The sequence below is a fragment of the Euwallacea fornicatus genome, chromosome 22 (assembly GCF_040115645.1).
Source record: "Euwallacea fornicatus isolate EFF26 chromosome 22, ASM4011564v1, whole genome shotgun sequence".
NCBI classification, from domain to species: Eukaryota; Metazoa; Arthropoda; class Insecta; order Coleoptera; family Curculionidae; genus Euwallacea; species Euwallacea fornicatus.
In genome coordinates, this window is record NC_089562.1 from 2,089,122 (window position 1) to 2,105,580 (window position 16,459).

General features: G+C 34.1%; 7 protein-coding genes across 9 annotated transcripts; 2 read left to right on the forward strand and 5 right to left on the reverse strand.

The window, feature by feature from the left end:
- The first annotated feature begins 14 nt into the window (after positions 1-14).
- Positions 15-4,703, forward strand: LOC136346281 (serine/threonine-protein phosphatase 4 regulatory subunit 4-like). Its single transcript, XM_066295310.1, has 15 exons — positions 15-325; positions 410-611; positions 661-878; positions 937-1,037; positions 1,088-1,225; positions 1,291-1,353; positions 1,411-1,568; positions 1,619-1,802; positions 1,852-1,986; positions 2,040-2,230; positions 2,708-2,939; positions 2,988-3,252; positions 3,304-3,489; positions 3,559-4,383; positions 4,473-4,703. The coding sequence occupies exons 1-15, from the start codon at positions 261-263 to the stop codon at positions 4,489-4,491; spliced, it is 2,982 nt and encodes a 993-aa protein (XP_066151407.1). The 5' UTR covers positions 15-260; the 3' UTR covers positions 4,492-4,703.
- On the reverse strand, positions 4,694-5,809 carry LOC136346287 (haloacid dehalogenase-like hydrolase domain-containing protein 2). Its single transcript, XM_066295321.1, has 5 exons — positions 5,602-5,809; positions 5,372-5,549; positions 5,196-5,320; positions 4,929-5,142; positions 4,694-4,867 (listed from the first exon to the last, which is right to left on the reverse strand). Exons 1-5 carry the CDS (start codon positions 5,685-5,687, stop codon positions 4,700-4,702), a joined length of 771 nt encoding a protein of 256 aa, XP_066151418.1. The 5' UTR covers positions 5,688-5,809; the 3' UTR covers positions 4,694-4,699.
- Positions 5,810-5,899: 90 nt separating this feature from the next.
- Positions 5,900-6,995, reverse strand: LOC136346291 (glutathione S-transferase-like). The gene is made up of 4 exons (XM_066295325.1): positions 6,701-6,995; positions 6,485-6,652; positions 6,289-6,431; positions 5,900-6,230 (listed from the first exon to the last, which is right to left on the reverse strand). Exons 1-4 carry the CDS (start codon positions 6,834-6,836, stop codon positions 6,045-6,047), a joined length of 633 nt encoding a protein of 210 aa, XP_066151422.1. The 5' UTR covers positions 6,837-6,995; the 3' UTR covers positions 5,900-6,044.
- Positions 6,996-9,363: 2,368 nt separating this feature from the next.
- On the reverse strand, positions 9,364-10,372 carry LOC136346292 (glutathione S-transferase-like). Its single transcript, XM_066295326.1, has 4 exons — positions 10,125-10,372; positions 9,900-10,067; positions 9,701-9,843; positions 9,364-9,637 (listed from the first exon to the last, which is right to left on the reverse strand). Exons 1-4 carry the CDS (start codon positions 10,258-10,260, stop codon positions 9,470-9,472), a joined length of 615 nt encoding a protein of 204 aa, XP_066151423.1. The 5' UTR covers positions 10,261-10,372; the 3' UTR covers positions 9,364-9,469.
- Positions 10,373-10,601: 229 nt separating this feature from the next.
- LOC136346293 (glutathione S-transferase-like) lies at positions 10,602-12,131 on the reverse strand. The gene is made up of 5 exons (XM_066295327.1): positions 11,837-12,131; positions 11,529-11,671; positions 11,306-11,473; positions 11,112-11,254; positions 10,602-11,060 (listed from the first exon to the last, which is right to left on the reverse strand). The coding sequence occupies exons 2-5, from the start codon at positions 11,662-11,664 to the stop codon at positions 10,896-10,898; spliced, it is 612 nt and encodes a 203-aa protein (XP_066151424.1). The 5' UTR covers positions 11,665-11,671; positions 11,837-12,131; the 3' UTR covers positions 10,602-10,895.
- Positions 12,084-13,716, forward strand: Gar1 (Gar1 ribonucleoprotein). 2 transcript variants are annotated; one of them, XM_066295324.1, is made up of 4 exons: positions 12,084-12,196; positions 12,874-13,016; positions 13,070-13,285; positions 13,341-13,716. In XM_066295324.1, the coding sequence occupies exons 2-4, from the start codon at positions 12,897-12,899 to the stop codon at positions 13,659-13,661; spliced, it is 657 nt and encodes a 218-aa protein (XP_066151421.1). In that variant the 5' UTR covers positions 12,084-12,196; positions 12,874-12,896; the 3' UTR covers positions 13,662-13,716. The 2 variants fall into 2 exon arrangements, with proteins under 2 accessions (XP_066151421.1, XP_066151420.1); XM_066295323.1 differs by lacking the exon at positions 12,084-12,196 and adding an exon at positions 12,426-12,566.
- On the reverse strand, positions 12,872-16,371 carry LOC136346282 (uncharacterized). Of its 2 annotated transcripts, XM_066295312.1 has the most exons (8): positions 15,752-16,371; positions 15,280-15,688; positions 14,688-14,803; positions 14,418-14,629; positions 14,147-14,366; positions 13,905-14,088; positions 13,739-13,854; positions 12,872-13,668 (listed from the first exon to the last, which is right to left on the reverse strand). In XM_066295312.1, exons 1-7 carry the CDS (start codon positions 15,752-15,754, stop codon positions 13,757-13,759), a joined length of 1,242 nt encoding a protein of 413 aa, XP_066151409.1. In that variant the 5' UTR covers positions 15,755-16,371; the 3' UTR covers positions 12,872-13,668; positions 13,739-13,756. The 2 variants fall into 2 exon arrangements, with proteins under 2 accessions (XP_066151409.1, XP_066151408.1); XM_066295311.1 differs by having other exon boundaries at positions 12,872-13,854; positions 15,752-16,370.
- Between the last annotated feature and the right edge of the window lie 88 nt (positions 16,372-16,459).

A 16,459-nucleotide genomic window follows, 5' to 3' on the forward strand; every position in this document is an offset into this window, starting at 1 on the left:
ACAATTTATTCTTTATTCTCAGGAAGTGTTTCCTCATAATTTAGAAAATATACACTTCCTTATTTACCTTATGAAATAAGCAAGAGGGCAAATAAGAAAAAAAAATTATCACGATGTGTTATCTCGTAGTATCATAACCTCAATTTTTTTGTTTATATTTTACGTATTTATTTGTTCACCTTGATGATGTCCTAGTTTTTCGAAAAGTTCTGTTATAAAAATCGCCTTTACAATGGAAGAAACTTAGTTCTAGCTCTAAAATGAGTGACGATGATGATGAAGAATGGCTCAAGACCTTCTTGGAGGAAGAGGAGCGACTGTTAACGTACTAAAACTTACTTAAATCTCTATTATAAGAGCATAATTCATAGCACTTTAAAGATATACTGTTATTTGTTAAAATTTTCAGTAAAGGCGACGATCTGCAGAAGCTGAGTGTAATAGGGTCGCTGCCTGAGCTTCTCAAGTATGACCAAAAAGGAACAGTATCAAAGATTATCCCGAAAATTCAACAAGAGTTACCAAAATCATCTTCAGAATTTAACTTGGCTGTGAGTAGGATGTTTAATATTTTAATGCATATGGATATTCCCGTCAACCTTGTGCCTCAAGTAAGTTATAGCTTTCATTTAGTCAGCCTTTGTTAACAATTTTATAAAGGTATTACAAGGTATTGAAAATCGAGAACCAATTATTGCAAATGCCTGGATGGAAACACTGCTCTCAGTAATACCTCTGCTTAAAGAGCAAGTATTAAAGAATGATATTCTCAAATGTGCAGTTTCAAAATCACAATTATCAAAAGCTGCTTATTTCCGAGTGTTAAGTTGTAAAATACTGGGCCAAATTTCCATCCACAGAACTATGAATCCTTTTGAGTAAGTATTTTGAAATGTAACCTGTAACTCTCAGTAAAAAAAAATATATTAATACCAGGGTTAAAAGGGATGTTTTACCATTAGTACAAAGCTTATGTCAAGACTGTCTTTATGAAGTTCGTGCTGCTATGTGTAAAGAACTTTCTTGTGTTGCCAAAGGTAACTTGATATGTTGTGTTTATAAGAATTTACAAAAATAATTGTTTTAGGCCTATATAATCTGGGAGATGCAATAGTTAAAGTAAACCTCTTACCACTGCTTGTGGAATTGTCTGCAGATGAGAATATTTCAGTTCGGTGTATTGCAATTGAATCTATGGTTGCCATTATACCATTTCTAAGTGCTGGTAAGGGCAAATGAAACCAATTGTAAAAAAAATTCAGAGAAAATCTCGGTTTTTTAAATTTTTAGACACCATTAAAAGCACAATAATCCCTTTAGCCAAAAAATTATGTACAAAAAGTGCGTGTGAAGGTAATATGATAATAGACATTTAAAGTCTTTAATGTATCATAAGTAATATATGTTTAGGTGACACGACATACACAGCAATATCAAATGTCTTTAGTACGCTGATAGGAAATTTACAATTTCAAATGAGCTCTTCCGACGCCATGTGGTTTTTAGATTATTACAATCATATCTGCAAAAAGGGACTTCCTCTGATGGAAAACATTGATTCTTCCGTTGTAAGTAACAAAACTTCTGTAAAACAATCTTTAATTGCCCTCTTCCCAAGTGCATGTTATGCAGAGAAAATTGCGCCAGTTCTCTTCCCAAAGTAGCTGCCATGGTTTTGGCCCTCATTCCCAATGAAATCAGCTTTAAATGGTATCACACCTTTAAAATATTGGCGACAGATCCTTGTTATACTGTTCGTAAATCTGTGGCTATTTGCTTTTGTGATATGGTCAGAATTTTGGGTGAGTCTCAGAGTAATGTGTGAGGTAAACATAATAAAGTAACTTTTAGGACCCACAAATGAAATAATGGTACTTGATTTTACTAAACTCCTAAGAGATGAAGATGAAGATGTTTTACAAGCCTTAGTGCCGAACATTTCACACATACTGGAGCTGTTTTCAAACTCAAACGTATTGCAAAGAGGTACTAACTAAGTTCATTAAAGTTCATTAAATTATTTAAGTTATTTTGAGAAGAAGTGGCAGTGCAGGCCACTCTGGATATTGGCCAAGCAATGCTGAAGTGTCAAAGCGAAGTTTTTAGAACTAATAACTGGCGCATGAAAGAGTCTCTTTTGATGCAATGGGAGTGCTTACCCAACTGTTTTCCATCTGATTTCATTCATCAACATTTCTCTCCTGTGGTTCTCACTGCTGCAATTCATGGAGTAAATATTTTAATTCATAATCAGTATAATCAATAAAAATACAATTGAAATATTTTCTGGAAAAAAATTGGTTGGTGTTATATAGCACAATTTCGTCCTCTTACTATAAGCAGTATATGCATATATGCCATAAGTTCATCAGTCAAAGTAGATAGACGGTCTAATCAAGCATGATAACAACTTTAAAGGGAAGAAATAAATCACTGCCCGTAATTTGGAGTCGAAACATCCAGAGGTAGAATTAACTTTTACACCAGACTCCTTACTTATCGCTTCAGTGAACGTTGAAATATACTTAAGATTATTTCTTTCGTTAGCGTTCATTACCTTTAATAAAGTCCATCGTAGTTGAGGACGAAATGTCAGGATGCAATTTAAATTGAACCACAGTTTATATGGACCCAGGAAACATTTCCAATTGTATTTTAACGGACCATGAAAGTCTTCACGGTTTAATATAAATAAAAATATTTACAGGGAGCGAAACCGGTGCGTTCTCAAGCCACTAGAACGATACTAATTTTCTTAAAATATAACTTAAAGGAAAACCACCGAAAGTGGATTAGAGAGATGATCTTAACCCAACTCTGCAATGCCCCTTGTTGTTACGCTCGGCAGGTTTTCGTTATTTTATGCGGTCATGCCATCGAGATTTTCAGCTGGAAATATTTCAAAGAGTACTTCTATGTTCCACTTCTCAACTTGGCCGGTAATTTCCATTTTAAGTAATCAATAAATGTTTTAAACCGTTTTCCAGAGGACCAAATCGCAGTAGTGCGACTTTGTGTGGTTAAGCTCTTCCCAATGCTCAAACAAATGTTAGTTCTTCCTAATGATGAAGCATTGCAATTTAAATTAGAAAATATCCTCTTGAAAATGGAGAAGACAGAGACAGATAAAGACGTTATTATGATGTTGAAGATAAAGCTAAAGGAAATGGGGGCATTTGGGAGTATTAAGAATAATGTACTTATGGAGGACAAGAGAAAGGCTGAGGATGAAGAGAGGATTTTAAAAGAAAGGTATGGGTGAAGCATGTTAAAAAACCAATGAGGATATTCTGGGGTATTTAGGATGGGAGTAGTAATAGCTGGGCAGTCATGTACTCTAGAGCAAAAAGATGCAGAAGCAATGAAGAACTTTGATGAAAAACAGATTCCGGTATCACTGACCAAAAGTGTAATATCAAAACTCTCAACATTTTCAACGGGCAGTAAGCGATCAGCAGGATATAACAGCAGTCTTGGTCTAGGATCAAGGTAAGTTTCTCTGAATTGTATAATACTTTTCCGCTTTCCGTCTTTTACCGCTTAACTTTGTCATTATAGTCCTATGCCTTTTCTCGACCAACACTTTTATATCGACGCGGGCGTCGCCTTACCACAAGATTTTGGCGTCGCATTTCCCGACAAAGATGTAAAATCTCCTCTTAAAACTTCCCTGGAAGTGAAAAAACTAATAAATTCAGCAGAAAATTTAACCACCTGGCTTGATCAAGTCAGCGTTCACGATGAAGTACCGAAAATTCAGCTTCAAGAAAGCGATATGGTGATTTCTGTTGAAAATGTCAAGCTAACAGAAAATTTAACTGAAAGTGATGTTAAAGCTTTGAAAACCGCCACTAGTAATATGACTGATGATCTGAAGGTTAATATTCAAAGTGTGTTTACAGAGGAATTGAAGGGGAGACAAGTGAATAAACGCAACTCTTGTATATTCACTAATGAAATGAGAGCTAATGTGAACTCTTCAATAAAAAGGCGCAGTCTTAATATTGCAATTGAAAGCAAAATTCCTGTTTGCTCTCGAATTAGGAGCATCTCCCAGCAAGGCAAATCAAAGTCTTTTGGAGATCAGAGTTTAGACTCTCAAAGGTTCGCTCGTTTTACACGTAGCAACACTAGTTTAAACCAAAACAATAACATATCAAAAATTTCTTCAGGAAATAAAATAATTCACTTAAGGCGATCAAGTAGCACAGATAAAATGGTTGGAAACAATAAGCTAAAATTCAAAAGATTTAGCGCCAGTGAAAAGATCTTCGAGGATAGTTTGAAGAACAATAATGCTCAGGGACAAGAGGGTTGTAGTGATTTAAGTGCCAAAAATATGGGGAGTAAGGCCTCCGGTTTGCCTTTGTCAATTCGAAGTAGGTAAGTGCTGCTTTTAATTGCTTTAATTCTGTAATATGACAATTAGAAAGAATTTGAACTTTTTCTAAGTTTCATTTGTATTGTTTCAGAAAGCAACCTCCAAAGTGAGGAGTATTAGAAACTCAGTATTTTTATGTCTTATTTTATATATGTTTAACAATCAATATTGTTATTTTATCTGCACAAAGATATATATTTTAATACTTTTAGAAGTCTCTCTTTAAACAAACTTTTCGCTCAACTTAAGACCTCACTTTTCTCATGTAAGATTATTTTTATAGGGATATATTAATGTGCAATAATAAATCTATTGTTTCTAATTTAGCTCTTTTATTATATCATCTACAGCTTCAACAAAGCTTTCAAATACTTTTGTGGGAGATGGAGATATCTTATCCTCATCCCCCTCCCTATACTTCCCAGTTTTTACTAAATAACCTTGCAATCCTGCATCCATTGCCCCTTTTATGTCATCAGTTACATCCTGCAGTATTAACAAACTCAAAATATTAACTGCAATTAAAAATTTCAATACAGCAACTTACATCTCCAATCATAACTGCTTGTGAAGGAGAAATTGAAGCAGTTAGAGCTGACTGAAAAAATATTTTATTGGGTTTTCCCACTAAAAGTGCTTTGCATTGAGCTGCATACTCTAGACCCTTGACAAAACACCCTGGCCCTAATGATAAACCATCATTAGTTTTATAATACTTGCCTGAATGAATTGCAATTAACTGAGCCCCATTTTGCAGATGCCTTGGTACAAAACACACTGTAAATTTTTATTTAAGCACATTAGAAAATTTTACCTGAAAGCTTCATTTAACCGATTATACTGAAATTCTGTTGGTGCTAAGCCAATTACCACAGCATCAGGGGTTTCTGTTGGCGGACAAGATAAGTCTTGGAAATCCTCCATCGCTTCAGGGGCGACCTGCACAATCTTATTTATTTGAGACGCCCACGTCTGTGGCAAAATTATTACCATCAGCATGGGTTTAAGGCTCCTGCTTGCAATTAAGTTTCTGCATGCTCCAAGAGAGCTTATTATGTCACTTTTGTTTACTTGAAACCCTAAGTTTGTGAGCCTTTCATGAAGCATTCTTTTGCTCTCTTTTGTCGTGTTAGTGACATATTTTATGGTCAAATCTTGTTGTTTTAGTCTGAATAGGGTGTTTTCAGTAAAAGTGGTTTGCTGGGGGAAAAATGACTTGCCTTTTCAAGGCCTGTATTGCGCCAGGTATGGCTTGATTGTCGATATGCAATGTGCCGCTCAAATCCACTAAGACCTCTTTTATCATTTTCGATATAACAAGTCGCTTTTGACTCTACTTCTCGAGAATTTTTTATATTTATTATAAATTGCGAATGTTATTAAATAGTAAACAAACGTGTTTTGCGGGTGTGTCAATTGAATCAAAGAGCTTCGAGACTATTCCAATAGATAGCCATACGGTCGGTTGAAGTTTATTGGCTGCAAATTGCGCGCGGGAATGATGTCAGAAATAATGAATTCAAAATGGAAAGAATTTATTTCAACAATTATAATTTTCAAAATTATACGTGTAGAAGAATTAAAGTATACAACAATAAACTTATTTTTGGCATACTAAGTAAAAATAAATGCACAAAGTATATGCAAAAACCAAATTACTCCTCTATTGTAGCTTATCTGCAGGGCGTTTGTCGATCCACGCCTTAATGTTAGGAATGTTGAAAACAGTGCTTTGCAATTTCTGCAGAGTAGGATATTCATTCAACAGAGACTGTGTTTGGAATTTCGAAGCAAACATTTTGTCAAACACCTCAAAAATGGAAGCAGCAACTATATCGACCCATGTTAACTGCAAAAAATGTTCAGATATATTGCTTATTTATAAGAAATGTTACATTTTTTCCTACCCTCCCCAAAGCCAAATATCCACCGTTGGCTGTCGCCCATTGCTCAAATTTGCCCAGATACAATGGAAGAACTTCATTAGAAAGTTTTTCCTTGAGCTCTTCCTTTTTAGGTCCTTCTTCTTGTTGATGCCATACTGTGAACTCTGAAAAATCATTTTTTCGGTTAGGTCTTACTGAGACTAATCTTTCACCTTACTGAATCTCAGATCAGTTATTGTGTCGGCAACAGCATCAATCTCACAGTTCTCTAAAGGAGTCTTCCCAGCAAGTCCAAGTATATGACCTAGATACCGGTTAATGGCGATACTTTGAAAGAGAACCTTTCCATCCACTTCCAAAATTGGCAATTGACCAACAGGCGTTGCTATTCAAAAAATATAATATTTTTCTATATTAGAATAATATAATTTACTTGATTTGAGTGTAGGCCAACTCGCTGGATCAATGCGATTATCCTCAAACTCGATTCCTCCGTAACTGAAGAGAAAACGGATTTGCTCGGCAAGGCCAGCTATCGGGAAATAAGTTAGCTTGTATTTTGGAGCCATTTTAACTATTTCCTTTTTAAAACGATCACTCAATATATACTACACTTGTGCACCTGCTTGAAAATGAGGTCTTCAACGAAAGCGTAATATTTTATTGCTAGCTCGAACCGATTAGATAAAATGATGATGTTACTGGTACCTAGGCAGGAACCTTCATAACTAATAACACTAAAGTGTTGTGTTTGTTTGGATGAGATTAATAAAAAAAATGGCCTTGATTATTTCACAGAACCACGTAGCGTGTTTATATTGTTGCAAGTTAATCAATAATGACTAGGCAAACATGTGTGTTGTTGGGAGGTGAACATTTATTAAATTTTGTTAATATTTCTCATGAATTTAACCGTTTATGTATGATTAAATAACATCAAATAAAAACAGTTTAATGGTTTAAATAACCCAGTAACAAATGGCAAAAAACATTTTTTAAACTAGGGGCTTTTGAACCATTTCATCCTTATTGTAGGACACACATGTGGTACATAACTATTCCCGTCTGGAAGAGAATATACATACAGCATATTTCCTCCAACTTTTTTATGATTTCAGTTGAACGGACAAAAATGAATATTAATATTCTTTCTTTATATTTACAATAGGTTCAATTAGATTGGAAATCTAAAAAGAGAATCTGGTGTTATTGATAAGAAGTGTATAACGCATGATGATTCATTTTTTAGAAATATTACAATTTGTCATGACTAGGCTTTAAATTTGCTTGATTTTCGGCTTAAGAGCTTAACAAGTATATATACAGTGCGCGACAATAAAATAGCACACAGTGAAACTTATATCAAAAGTCATTTGTAATGCATTTTATTTAATAATTTTTTGTTAACTTATGTAATACATAACAAAGGAGAATGATTGCTTTACAATTTTTATGGAAATGAGGTATTAATAAATAATACAATCAAAATCGTGAAAAGTTAACGCGTCAAAATAATAGCACATTTTGGTTTGATTTATCTCTGCGATGATTCAGCGAATAGTAATTTGAAGTATTTATGCTTAATCTTTTTTTTATGAAGGATGAAACCCATACGCAATATAAATAAACACAAATACCATTCAATTTTCGAAGTCATGGGGCGAGGTACAAAGTTAAATGAGAGTGAAATCGCTAAGATTCTATGCCTATGGAAAGACAAATATTCCATATTAAAAATTGCCAAAATTGTGGGTAGAAGCCGCAAAGTAATATATAATTTAATTAAAAATCCCAGTAATTATGGCAAAAAAAAGGTAAGGGCAGACCACCAGCTTTAACAGACCGTGAGAAACGTGCTATTTTGAGAGCAGCATCAAACTCTTTTGCTACGGCCAGAGAAATAGCTGATTCAGTGGGCATAAATACTAATATCAGAAACGTACAACGTGTACTTCAACATTCCTCAATCATACAACATCAAAAACTTAAAAAGAAGCCACCCCTATCTTCAAGGCACAAAGAGGCTCGTTTGCAGTTTGCGACAAAACATCTGAAATCTATAAAAAAATTAAAATGTGTTATATTTAGTGATGGAAAAAAATTAAATCTTGATGGACCAGATGGGTGGAATCATCACTATCATGATTTGAGAAAGGAGAAAGTTTATTTAAGTCGTCGGCAAATGGGTGGAGGCAGCCTTATGATTTGGGCTGGTATCGGGTATAGAGGAAAGACTGAATTGAACTTTATTAAAGGACGGGTAAATAGTCGTGAGTACATAAAATTAATTGATACACAACTTAAAAAGTATGCTACACAAATATCAGGAGAAAATTTTATTTTCCAACAAGACAGCGCAGCTGTGCACACCGCAAAGTGCGTTAAAGAGTATTTTGAAACGAATAATATTACTATTTTGGAATGGCCAGCAAGATCACCCGATTTGAATATAATCGAAAATTGTTGGGGCAAACTTGCAAGAGCTGTGTACAAAAATGGCAGACAATTTAATAATGCAGAAAATTTAAAAAATTGTATTATTTATGAATGGAATAAGATTCCTAGAAAATATATTAAAAAATTATTCAAATCAATACCAGATCGTCTTATAGAGATGATAAAAAATAAAGGTGGTAGTACAAAGTACTAGCTTAAAAATATATTAAGTTTTGTTAATTAAATAATTGTAATATTAGTTATTTTTGAAGAATGTGCTATTATTTTGACGCGTTAACTTTTCACGATTTTGATTGTATTAGTTATTAACACCTCTTTTCCATAAAAATTGTAAAGCAATCATTCTCCTTTGTTATGTATTACATAAGTTAACAAAAAATTATTAAATAAAATGCATTACAAATGACTTTTGACATAAATTTCACTGTGTGCTATTTTATTGTCGCGTACTGTAGATATCGGGGACATTGTATCTTAATAAATTTAATAAATTATATAGATAATAAGACATTACCTTATAGTTATAATTATCCCAAGTTTAAGACTCAAAATAATTAATTATTATTAGAAATATTACTACGCATATATAATTTTTGTCAATTTGGCCCCTACATTTTCTATTAAAAAAAATCATTAATAGACTATTTCAAAGATATTTTTATTAACAATTCTTGCAACTTGTTATCATTACATGTAAATACAGGTCTTAGTAATTTGATCCTTATCACATATCAGTCAAAGAGCGCTACATATCATCTTTAGGGCGCTTCGCAATCCATGCCTTGATTGCTGGGAGAGAAGTAACATTTTTTCTTAATTTTTCCAAATTGGGATATCCCTCAATGAAATTCCTTTTGTAAGTTAAGCAGATGAAATCCGTGTTAGATATGAAATATATGTCAGCCCATGTTAACTGAAATTATAATTTACTTGATTTCAAGAACTTCAATTTTTAGACGTCATCTATAAGAATTACCTTTCCCAAAGCAAGATATCCCCCATTTTTGTTAGCCCAACCTTCGAGTTTACCCAATAAGAATGGAAGAGTTTCAGTATCTAAAGTCTGTGCTAATTGGGCTTTTTTTGCTTCGTCAGATTCAAAAAACCAAACAAAGAATTCTGAAATTATACCCCAACATAATCAAGAAGTTAAACAATAATACAATGATTCTCACTAGCTCTTAAGTCATTTACGGTGTCCACTACAGCATCAATTTCCCAATTTTCTAACGCAGTTTTTCCATCCAGACCCACTAAATTGGCCACGTATCTAGCAATGGCAGTACTTTGATATAATACCTTGCCATCTACTTCTAACAAAGGCAGCTGCCCCAAAGGGGTAGCTATATGACGACAACAATTTAAAGATATAATTAATTACTTAGCTACACTAACAATACCTGGTTTGAGAGCGGGCCATTGATCCTTAGGAACACGATTATCTTCAAAATTGATACCTCCATAATGGAACAGCAATCTTATAGATTCGCCAAGACCGGTAAGGTCGAAATAAGTAAGTTTGTATCGAGGGGCCATTGTTGTCGACTTCTAAAAGACTGCGCTTGTCGCTGATGTTTGTAAAGAATTTATAATTATTTATACGTTTACTTAAAAATGATAACCTTTTTTAATTGATTGTCGTTAGTCTTCTTAGCAAGTCACTGTTGCCGTGCTGTGTAATTTAATTTAATAAGTTAACCAAAACAATAATATTGGAAAATAAAAGGACCTTGAATAAGAATTTTGTAAAAAACTTGTTTATGTTGTATTTAAATCTGTACATACCTACTAATATCATACCAACCTGTTTCCATGGATTTTGGTGTTACTTACCCATGTATAAGAAGTATAATATTCTTATTACAAGAAAAGATATGTTATTTTATTAATTTGTTTTATTAGAAATAACATCTCAATCTATTTATTGTAAGATTGTAAGTAATTTGTTATTAAACTTTTCATAAACAATTCCAATATAATACAGTGCAAACATGAGATAAACATTTTTGAACATGAACCACGACATCAATTTCAAGCACATATTGCATAAGATGCTATAGAGAGAATGAATCCAAAAATAAACAATTACATTTCTAAAAATTTGTCAAATTTTGATGAACTACAGAAATTTGGGAACAGAACAACATTGAAAACTGCAAATCAGGTTCAGACTAATGATTTGTTGGACGTGATTCCAGGTATTTTTTAATATTGGGCTCCTTGGCCACATGTTCCTTGACCTTCAGCAAATTTGGGGCGCTAGCTAGCAGGTCTTTCTTGGCCATGAAGTTAACATAGTCAATGAGACCGACAAAGAAAAGGTCTGCCCAAGTTAACTGCAGAGACACAAATTAAAAAGTTGACCCCTACTCAAATTGATATAATACCTTGCCACCAACAAGATATCCTCCATTTTCCTTGGCTTGACTATCCAACTTTTCCAAGTAAAACGGAATAATCTCCCCAAACAAAGTTTTACCATAAGCATCCTTTGCAGTATCATCAGTTTCATAGTGATATTTCCCCACCTCTACAATAACCACTGAAATAACAAAGCCAACCACCAAAACCACCCACTTACTAGTTCTAAAATCATTAACAGTATCAACTGCAGCATCAATATCAAGATCCTCAACATCATCTTTGCCAACTAGTTTGACCTGCTTGGCCAAATATCTACAAATGGCCACACTCTGATGAAACACTCTGCCATTGTGCTCCAAAGTTGGGACTTGACCGAAGGGGGTATCTATTATATGTGACTATCAATTTACAGTAAGTTGTAAGCATAAGAGAAACTTTACTGGGTTTCACTGTAGGCCAGTTCTCTTTGGGAATACGACAGTCCTCAAAATCCATGTTGCCATAACTGAGGATAATTCGGATTGGCTCAGCAAGACCCATTATGTTGAAATAGGTGAGTTTATATGGGGGGGACATATTGGTTCTGGTGAGATATAAATATATAAAATATAATATAATATATATATATATATATATATATGTGTGTGTGTTTATTTGGAGATAGAGATGCTGGTAACAGAGTGAAATTTACTGAAGAAATAACACACTCTAAATTTTCAAAACACATTTATAGTGAGCGCTTACTTACCGATAACTTCTCTGTAATCTAAACTCAAATAATTGACAAAATTGCTGATAAGCAGTTTTGGAAGTTTACTTGAAATTCAAAAAAATATCTGGATGGCGATGGTCCCTCGTCACTACGGTTACGTTCGGCCACGTTGATATAAGGCTTGATCCTCTTAATATGAATTTTTCTTTTTCGCCAAGCACTTCTTCTGATGCCTGAAAGATTTGAAAGATATTCCTTTTCGCTGCTAGAATTAATTGAAAAATATCTGGTTTGTTTGGGTTCCGGCAGAGAAACCTGACTATGTCACCTACCTGCCAACTCGTTCTGCTATTCTGACCAATAGACTAAAAGGCAAAATTTGTGTCGTCAGCAAAAGTAAGCGACAATTCCAAGTACAAAAAAAGAGATATTTCAAGTTAATGTGACCTCGAAATTAGTATATTGATAAATTCCTCAATGTTTAAAGCTTTGAGAATAAATACATGAAGTACTAAATCTCATTTTATAGAATATTTGAATATTTTAATTTTTTAAAATTAAAGACTACTCTCTGCGCCATTTTACTTTAATATATTTAATTATGATATTTGTCGTTTATGAACAGCATCAGTGAAGCACAGTTTAAGGTTATGTTATATTTACATTGTTTAAAAACTGTGAATATGAAAAGTGCATATTTGTTAAAAATAGCTGTAAAATTATTGTGAAAGGCCTAAAAATTGGTGTAATAGTTTTGAGTTTTTAGGTAACTAAACAAATTATAATGTAGGATTTAAATGCATTTATTTTTTTTTAAGTTACAAATATATAGCTTTGTTAAAATCGGCTTTTCCACGTGTTTTTGCATTTTGTTGTCTAATTCTTAATTTTATTTCCATTTCCCTAATAAATCATCAAAGAATTTCTTGCAAATTAATATCATTCAGTGATTTTTGTTATATTCTCATTAAAGTATTCTTTAATTAATTGTTTGGCCAATTTTTAGTATCAAAGCCTCATCTCCTTTTACCTTCTTTTGTGTTTTACCTTAATTTTTGTTTGCTTTTTCAAAGAATTGCCATTGAATTCAAAACCCATGTCCTTCAGAGGAGGTGGACGTGGTTTTGGCAGAGGTCGGGGTGGCCGAGGAGGTGGTCGTGGAGGTTTTGGAGGTGGTGGTGGAGGCAGAAACTATGATCAAGGACCTCCTGAACAGGTAACAAATTCGTAAAATATCCATGCACATATGTTACATACCTCCATCTTTAGGTAATACCATTAGGTTTCTTTGACTACAGTGTACAAGATGATTTAGTGTGTAAAGTGGAAATACAGGACGTTCCATTCTTCAACGCGCCGATATACCTTGAAAACAAAGAACAAATTGGGAAAATAGATGAAATTTTTGGCAACATACGAGACTATTCAGTGACCATTAGGTTAGGCGAAAACATGAATGCAGGAAGCTTCAAAAAAAATCAAAAAGTAAAATTTTCCTACCTTAAAAATTTATGGTATTAATTTTTTGTTGCTTGCATAGCTTTTTATTGATCCAGCAAAACTCCTACCTCTGCAAAGGTTTCTTCCAAGACCTCCAGGGTCCGTTCAGAAAAAGCCCTCTAGAGGAGGGAGAGGTGGAGGACGTGGAGGAGGAAGAGGTAATAGTTTTGGAGGCGGTAGAGGTAATAGTTTTGGAGGCAGAGGCGGCAGTCGAGGCGGAGGTTTCAGAGGCGGAAACTCTGGAGGCTTTAGAGGTGGAAATGCTGGAGGAGGAGGCCGCGGGAGGGGTGGTGGGGGGTTCGGCAGAGGTGGAGGAGGCGGCGGATTTAGGAATAGTGGAGGAGGCTTCAATAAGTGGTAGAATGTTTCTGTGTTTTGTAAAAGTATAAGTTTAAAATACATGGGTAATTTTCTCAGCTTTATTTCCTTAAAACTTACATAATTATTTAAGGGCAATCAATCCCAAGTAATGAGCACAACAATAGTTGAGAAAATATTTTCTGCACAAGGGCAATTCCTGTTTCTCTTCAACCTTTTGGCTCCGTGAGGTTCATCTGCAATTTTTCTGTTAACTATTAGTCTCTAAAACCAAAGAAAAGTATACCTGACTTTTCGGGCCGCGCATTCGGATAACAATCCCATCCAATCTCTCCATAAGCGTCCAGTCCTAACAAGGGTATTCCCGGAAATATATCATGAAATGACTGTAGCTCCGATTCTTGATACTTTGCAGAGCAACACAGGCGGAATCCTAAAGTATGACGTTTTAACGTCACATTTTTTTTCAACTATAAAAGCAAAGGTCAATAAAAACAAATCTACAAGTAATTCATTCACATTTATTACATCAAGGAGCTTTGAGTCAAATTCTTCCTTGGACAAACGATTTCCTCTTATAACACAAGAATATGCTTTAAAATTGTCTTCCAAAGAATTCTGATCTTTCAAAAACAGAATGCATACTGTGTCCTTTACTGTATATATTTTGTTTTCATGATTGAACTTCTGGAAGGTTTTTGTCCCTCTAACCACACCTCCTCCTAGTGCTACTGAATTTGGATGGTCCCTTAAAGTTTTTTTTTCAGGAAACAAGTATTATGAAATTACAATTACACACTTGGGCAACAAATACTCCAGTAAAGTGTACAAACTCTCATATAGCTGTGTTTTGCAAAATAACAAAAGACATTTTGCTACTTCATTAGGCCTGACATAATTTTTGACGGTTGCCTCAACCTCCTTTTTCTTACTGGGGTTGCAGTGGAACATTACAGTTCTTATAGAGGGAAGTTTTGGTATGAAAACTCCGTCAAAAGTCGACCCATGGTACTGAAAAACATAAGGACTAGCTAGCACCTGTTTATTCTCTTTAGGTGGGGATTGATACCTGAACGTCTGTAAGGCATCTATTGCTTGTATTGAAGTATGAGGCCACTCTATGCACTGATAACATACAATAATCAACCGATTTAGGTACCAGTTCTTCTTCTAGATATTCTGGAACTATAGAATCAGTTACAGAGGGAGCATGTTGTTACAAAACAAATTGAGAATAGGGGAATTGTGCAATTGCCTACTGTGGTCTGATTTAAATCTGAATCATATAAAGCTTGCTTTAATATCAAGGATATACATTGTTTTTGTTCATTAATTCACTCCATAAAAATCTAATTTAATATAAATTTAGAATAATGATTTAAGGTTCCAATTATGGAATGGTATGTAGATGGTTTAATAGACCACCATAATTAAAATTATAGAAAAAGATCACTACCTTTGGTTGGGTTGGAACTACAGACCACTAACATTTTCTTTTTTTTTCTATAGTCGGGAAAGCTATTTTTTGTTTTTGCTAAAGTACTTTCCTTGACCATACACTGCTTGCTGGACTATATGGCTCAGACAGTATACTTTTTCTATAACCTTAATTGCCATTAAATCATTCACAATTGAAAATAGTTAAATTAAAGAAAACTTACCAGACATTTGACTTAACTCCACATTATTGCTATGTAAACAAATATACTTATTCAGCTTGATCCTGTAATTATCATATAAAATAATGCCTATATCTACATTATTGTAATTAAAATTTGCACTATGTGAGATGAGATTAGCTTTATAAGCTTTCGAGCCCACTTTATAGCAGGTAAACCAACTTGGAGCTGTTCTCCTTGACAACTCTTCTAAGGCTTTGGTTCTCCATGATTCACAAACCTCCTGGCATATTTTTAGATCACTGTAAGGGAGATAAGCAAATATGATCTCTAACAAGGGATATACTTGGCCCAGCGCTTCAGCAAAGTGAAAACCTGCCTTAGGAACTATGTTGGTATCAGATTTTCGCTGCTTGATGCTCTTGATACAGAACGTGCCTTTATCAGATGTCTGCAAAATTGTTTGGGGTGTTTCTATTATTGATAAATGTGTCTATGTATATGTTTATATTACCATCTTATCTTAAACAGTCAGTCAGTGCAGAAAAGGCCAGTAGCCTTTTTTCACAACAACAAATCACTACATAATCTTAAGTCAATTCAGTCTAAAAACATGCAAACAGGTACCTTTTAGGTAAACTATTCTGTGATGTTAGTGAATATTCATAATTTTTTATCTATTTTTTCATTTTGTTTGACGTTGCCATGTTTTGCGAGTTTTGGGTAACAAAAGGTTCGATTTGGTACTATCCAAGTAAATATACTTATTCAGCTTATTAAAAATCTCTGCCTAGAGCTTTGTCAAAGTAAAAAACTTGCCTCTGGAGCTCTGTTTGTATAACATTTTCACTGCTTGATACATAACGACCTTCTATGCAACACCTGCAGAATTGTTTATGGAGTTTATTTAATTATCATATGTGACGACATATGCTTACTAGTCACCTAAACATGCTTTCAAAGTCACTATGGTCGCATCATCGGAACATTTCGCCATTGTCATAAATCGAGCTTGGTGTTTTTGTCCTCCTTTTTGCTATTATGTTTACAAGTTGAAAGGAGATAGAACGCATCTAGTTTGAGCGGAATGTGCCACTGATGTCAATGAAAAGTAATTATGACGCAAGACAAGGATGCCGCTAGTTCGGGCAAAACTGATATACGATTTTGTAATAAAATTAATTTATAATTTTTTTAAATTTTAAATTGTATTAAAGATAGA

Bases quoted from the DNA above. Each gene is read 5' to 3' on its own strand.
- LOC136346292 (XM_066295326.1), bottom strand. From the start codon at position 10,260: ATGGCCCCTCGATACAAACTTACTTATTTCGACCTTACCGGTCTTGGC. The intron at 10,068-10,124 runs GTATTGTTAGTG...GTCGTCATATAG, and splicing joins ATGGCCCGCTCTCAAACCAG to CTACCCCTTTGGGGCAGCTG. The intron at 9,638-9,700 runs GTAATTCTTATA...TTATAATTTCAG, and splicing joins GATATCTTGCTTTGGGAAAG to TTAACATGGGCTGACATATA.
- LOC136346291 (XM_066295325.1), bottom strand. From the start codon at position 6,836: ATGGCTCCAAAATACAAGCTAACTTATTTCCCGATAGCTGGCCTTGCC. The intron at 6,653-6,700 runs GTAAATTATATT...TTTTTTGAATAG, and splicing joins TTGGCCTACACTCAAATCAA to CAACGCCTGTTGGTCAATTG. The intron at 6,432-6,484 runs GTAAGGTGAAAG...ATGATTTTTCAG, and splicing joins AATAACTGATCTGAGATTCA to AGTTCACAGTATGGCATCAA.
- LOC136346287 (XM_066295321.1), bottom strand. From the start codon at position 5,687: ATGATAAAAGAGGTCTTAGTGGATTTGAGCGGCACATTGCATATCGAC. The intron at 5,550-5,601 runs GCAAGTCATTTT...CACCCTATTCAG, and splicing joins GCAATACAGGCCTTGAAAAG to ACTAAAACAACAAGATTTGA. The intron at 5,143-5,195 runs GTAAAATTTTCT...TTTTGTACCAAG, and splicing joins CGGTTAAATGAAGCTTTCAG to GCATCTGCAAAATGGGGCTC.
- Gar1 (XM_066295324.1), top strand. From the start codon at position 12,897: ATGTCCTTCAGAGGAGGTGGACGTGGTTTTGGCAGAGGTCGGGGTGGC. The intron at 13,017-13,069 runs GTAACAAATTCG...CTCCATCTTTAG, and splicing joins ATCAAGGACCTCCTGAACAG to GTAATACCATTAGGTTTCTT. The intron at 13,286-13,340 runs GTAAAATTTTCC...TTGCTTGCATAG, and splicing joins GCTTCAAAAAAAATCAAAAA to CTTTTTATTGATCCAGCAAA.
- LOC136346293 (XM_066295327.1), bottom strand. From the start codon at position 11,664: ATGTCCCCCCCATATAAACTCACCTATTTCAACATAATGGGTCTTGCT. The intron at 11,255-11,305 runs GTAAGTGGGTGG...TGGTTATTGTAG, and splicing joins TGTTAATGATTTTAGAACTA to AGGTGGGGAAATATCACTAT. The intron at 11,061-11,111 runs GTATTATATCAA...GTGTCTCTGCAG, and splicing joins GATATCTTGTTGGTGGCAAG to TTAACTTGGGCAGACCTTTT.
- LOC136346281 (XM_066295310.1), top strand. From the start codon at position 261: ATGAGTGACGATGATGATGAAGAATGGCTCAAGACCTTCTTGGAGGAA. The intron at 1,226-1,290 runs GTAAGGGCAAAT...TTAAATTTTTAG, and splicing joins TATACCATTTCTAAGTGCTG to ACACCATTAAAAGCACAATA. The intron at 2,940-2,987 runs GTAATTTCCATT...ACCGTTTTCCAG, and splicing joins TCCACTTCTCAACTTGGCCG to AGGACCAAATCGCAGTAGTG.
- LOC136346282 (XM_066295312.1), bottom strand. The intron at 14,804-15,279 runs GTAAGTTTTCTT...CTGATTCTATAG, and splicing joins GGAGTTAAGTCAAATGTCTG to TTCCAGAATATCTAGAAGAA. The intron at 14,367-14,417 runs GTGTGTAATTGT...AAAAACTTTAAG, and splicing joins CTGGAGTATTTGTTGCCCAA to GGACCATCCAAATTCAGTAG.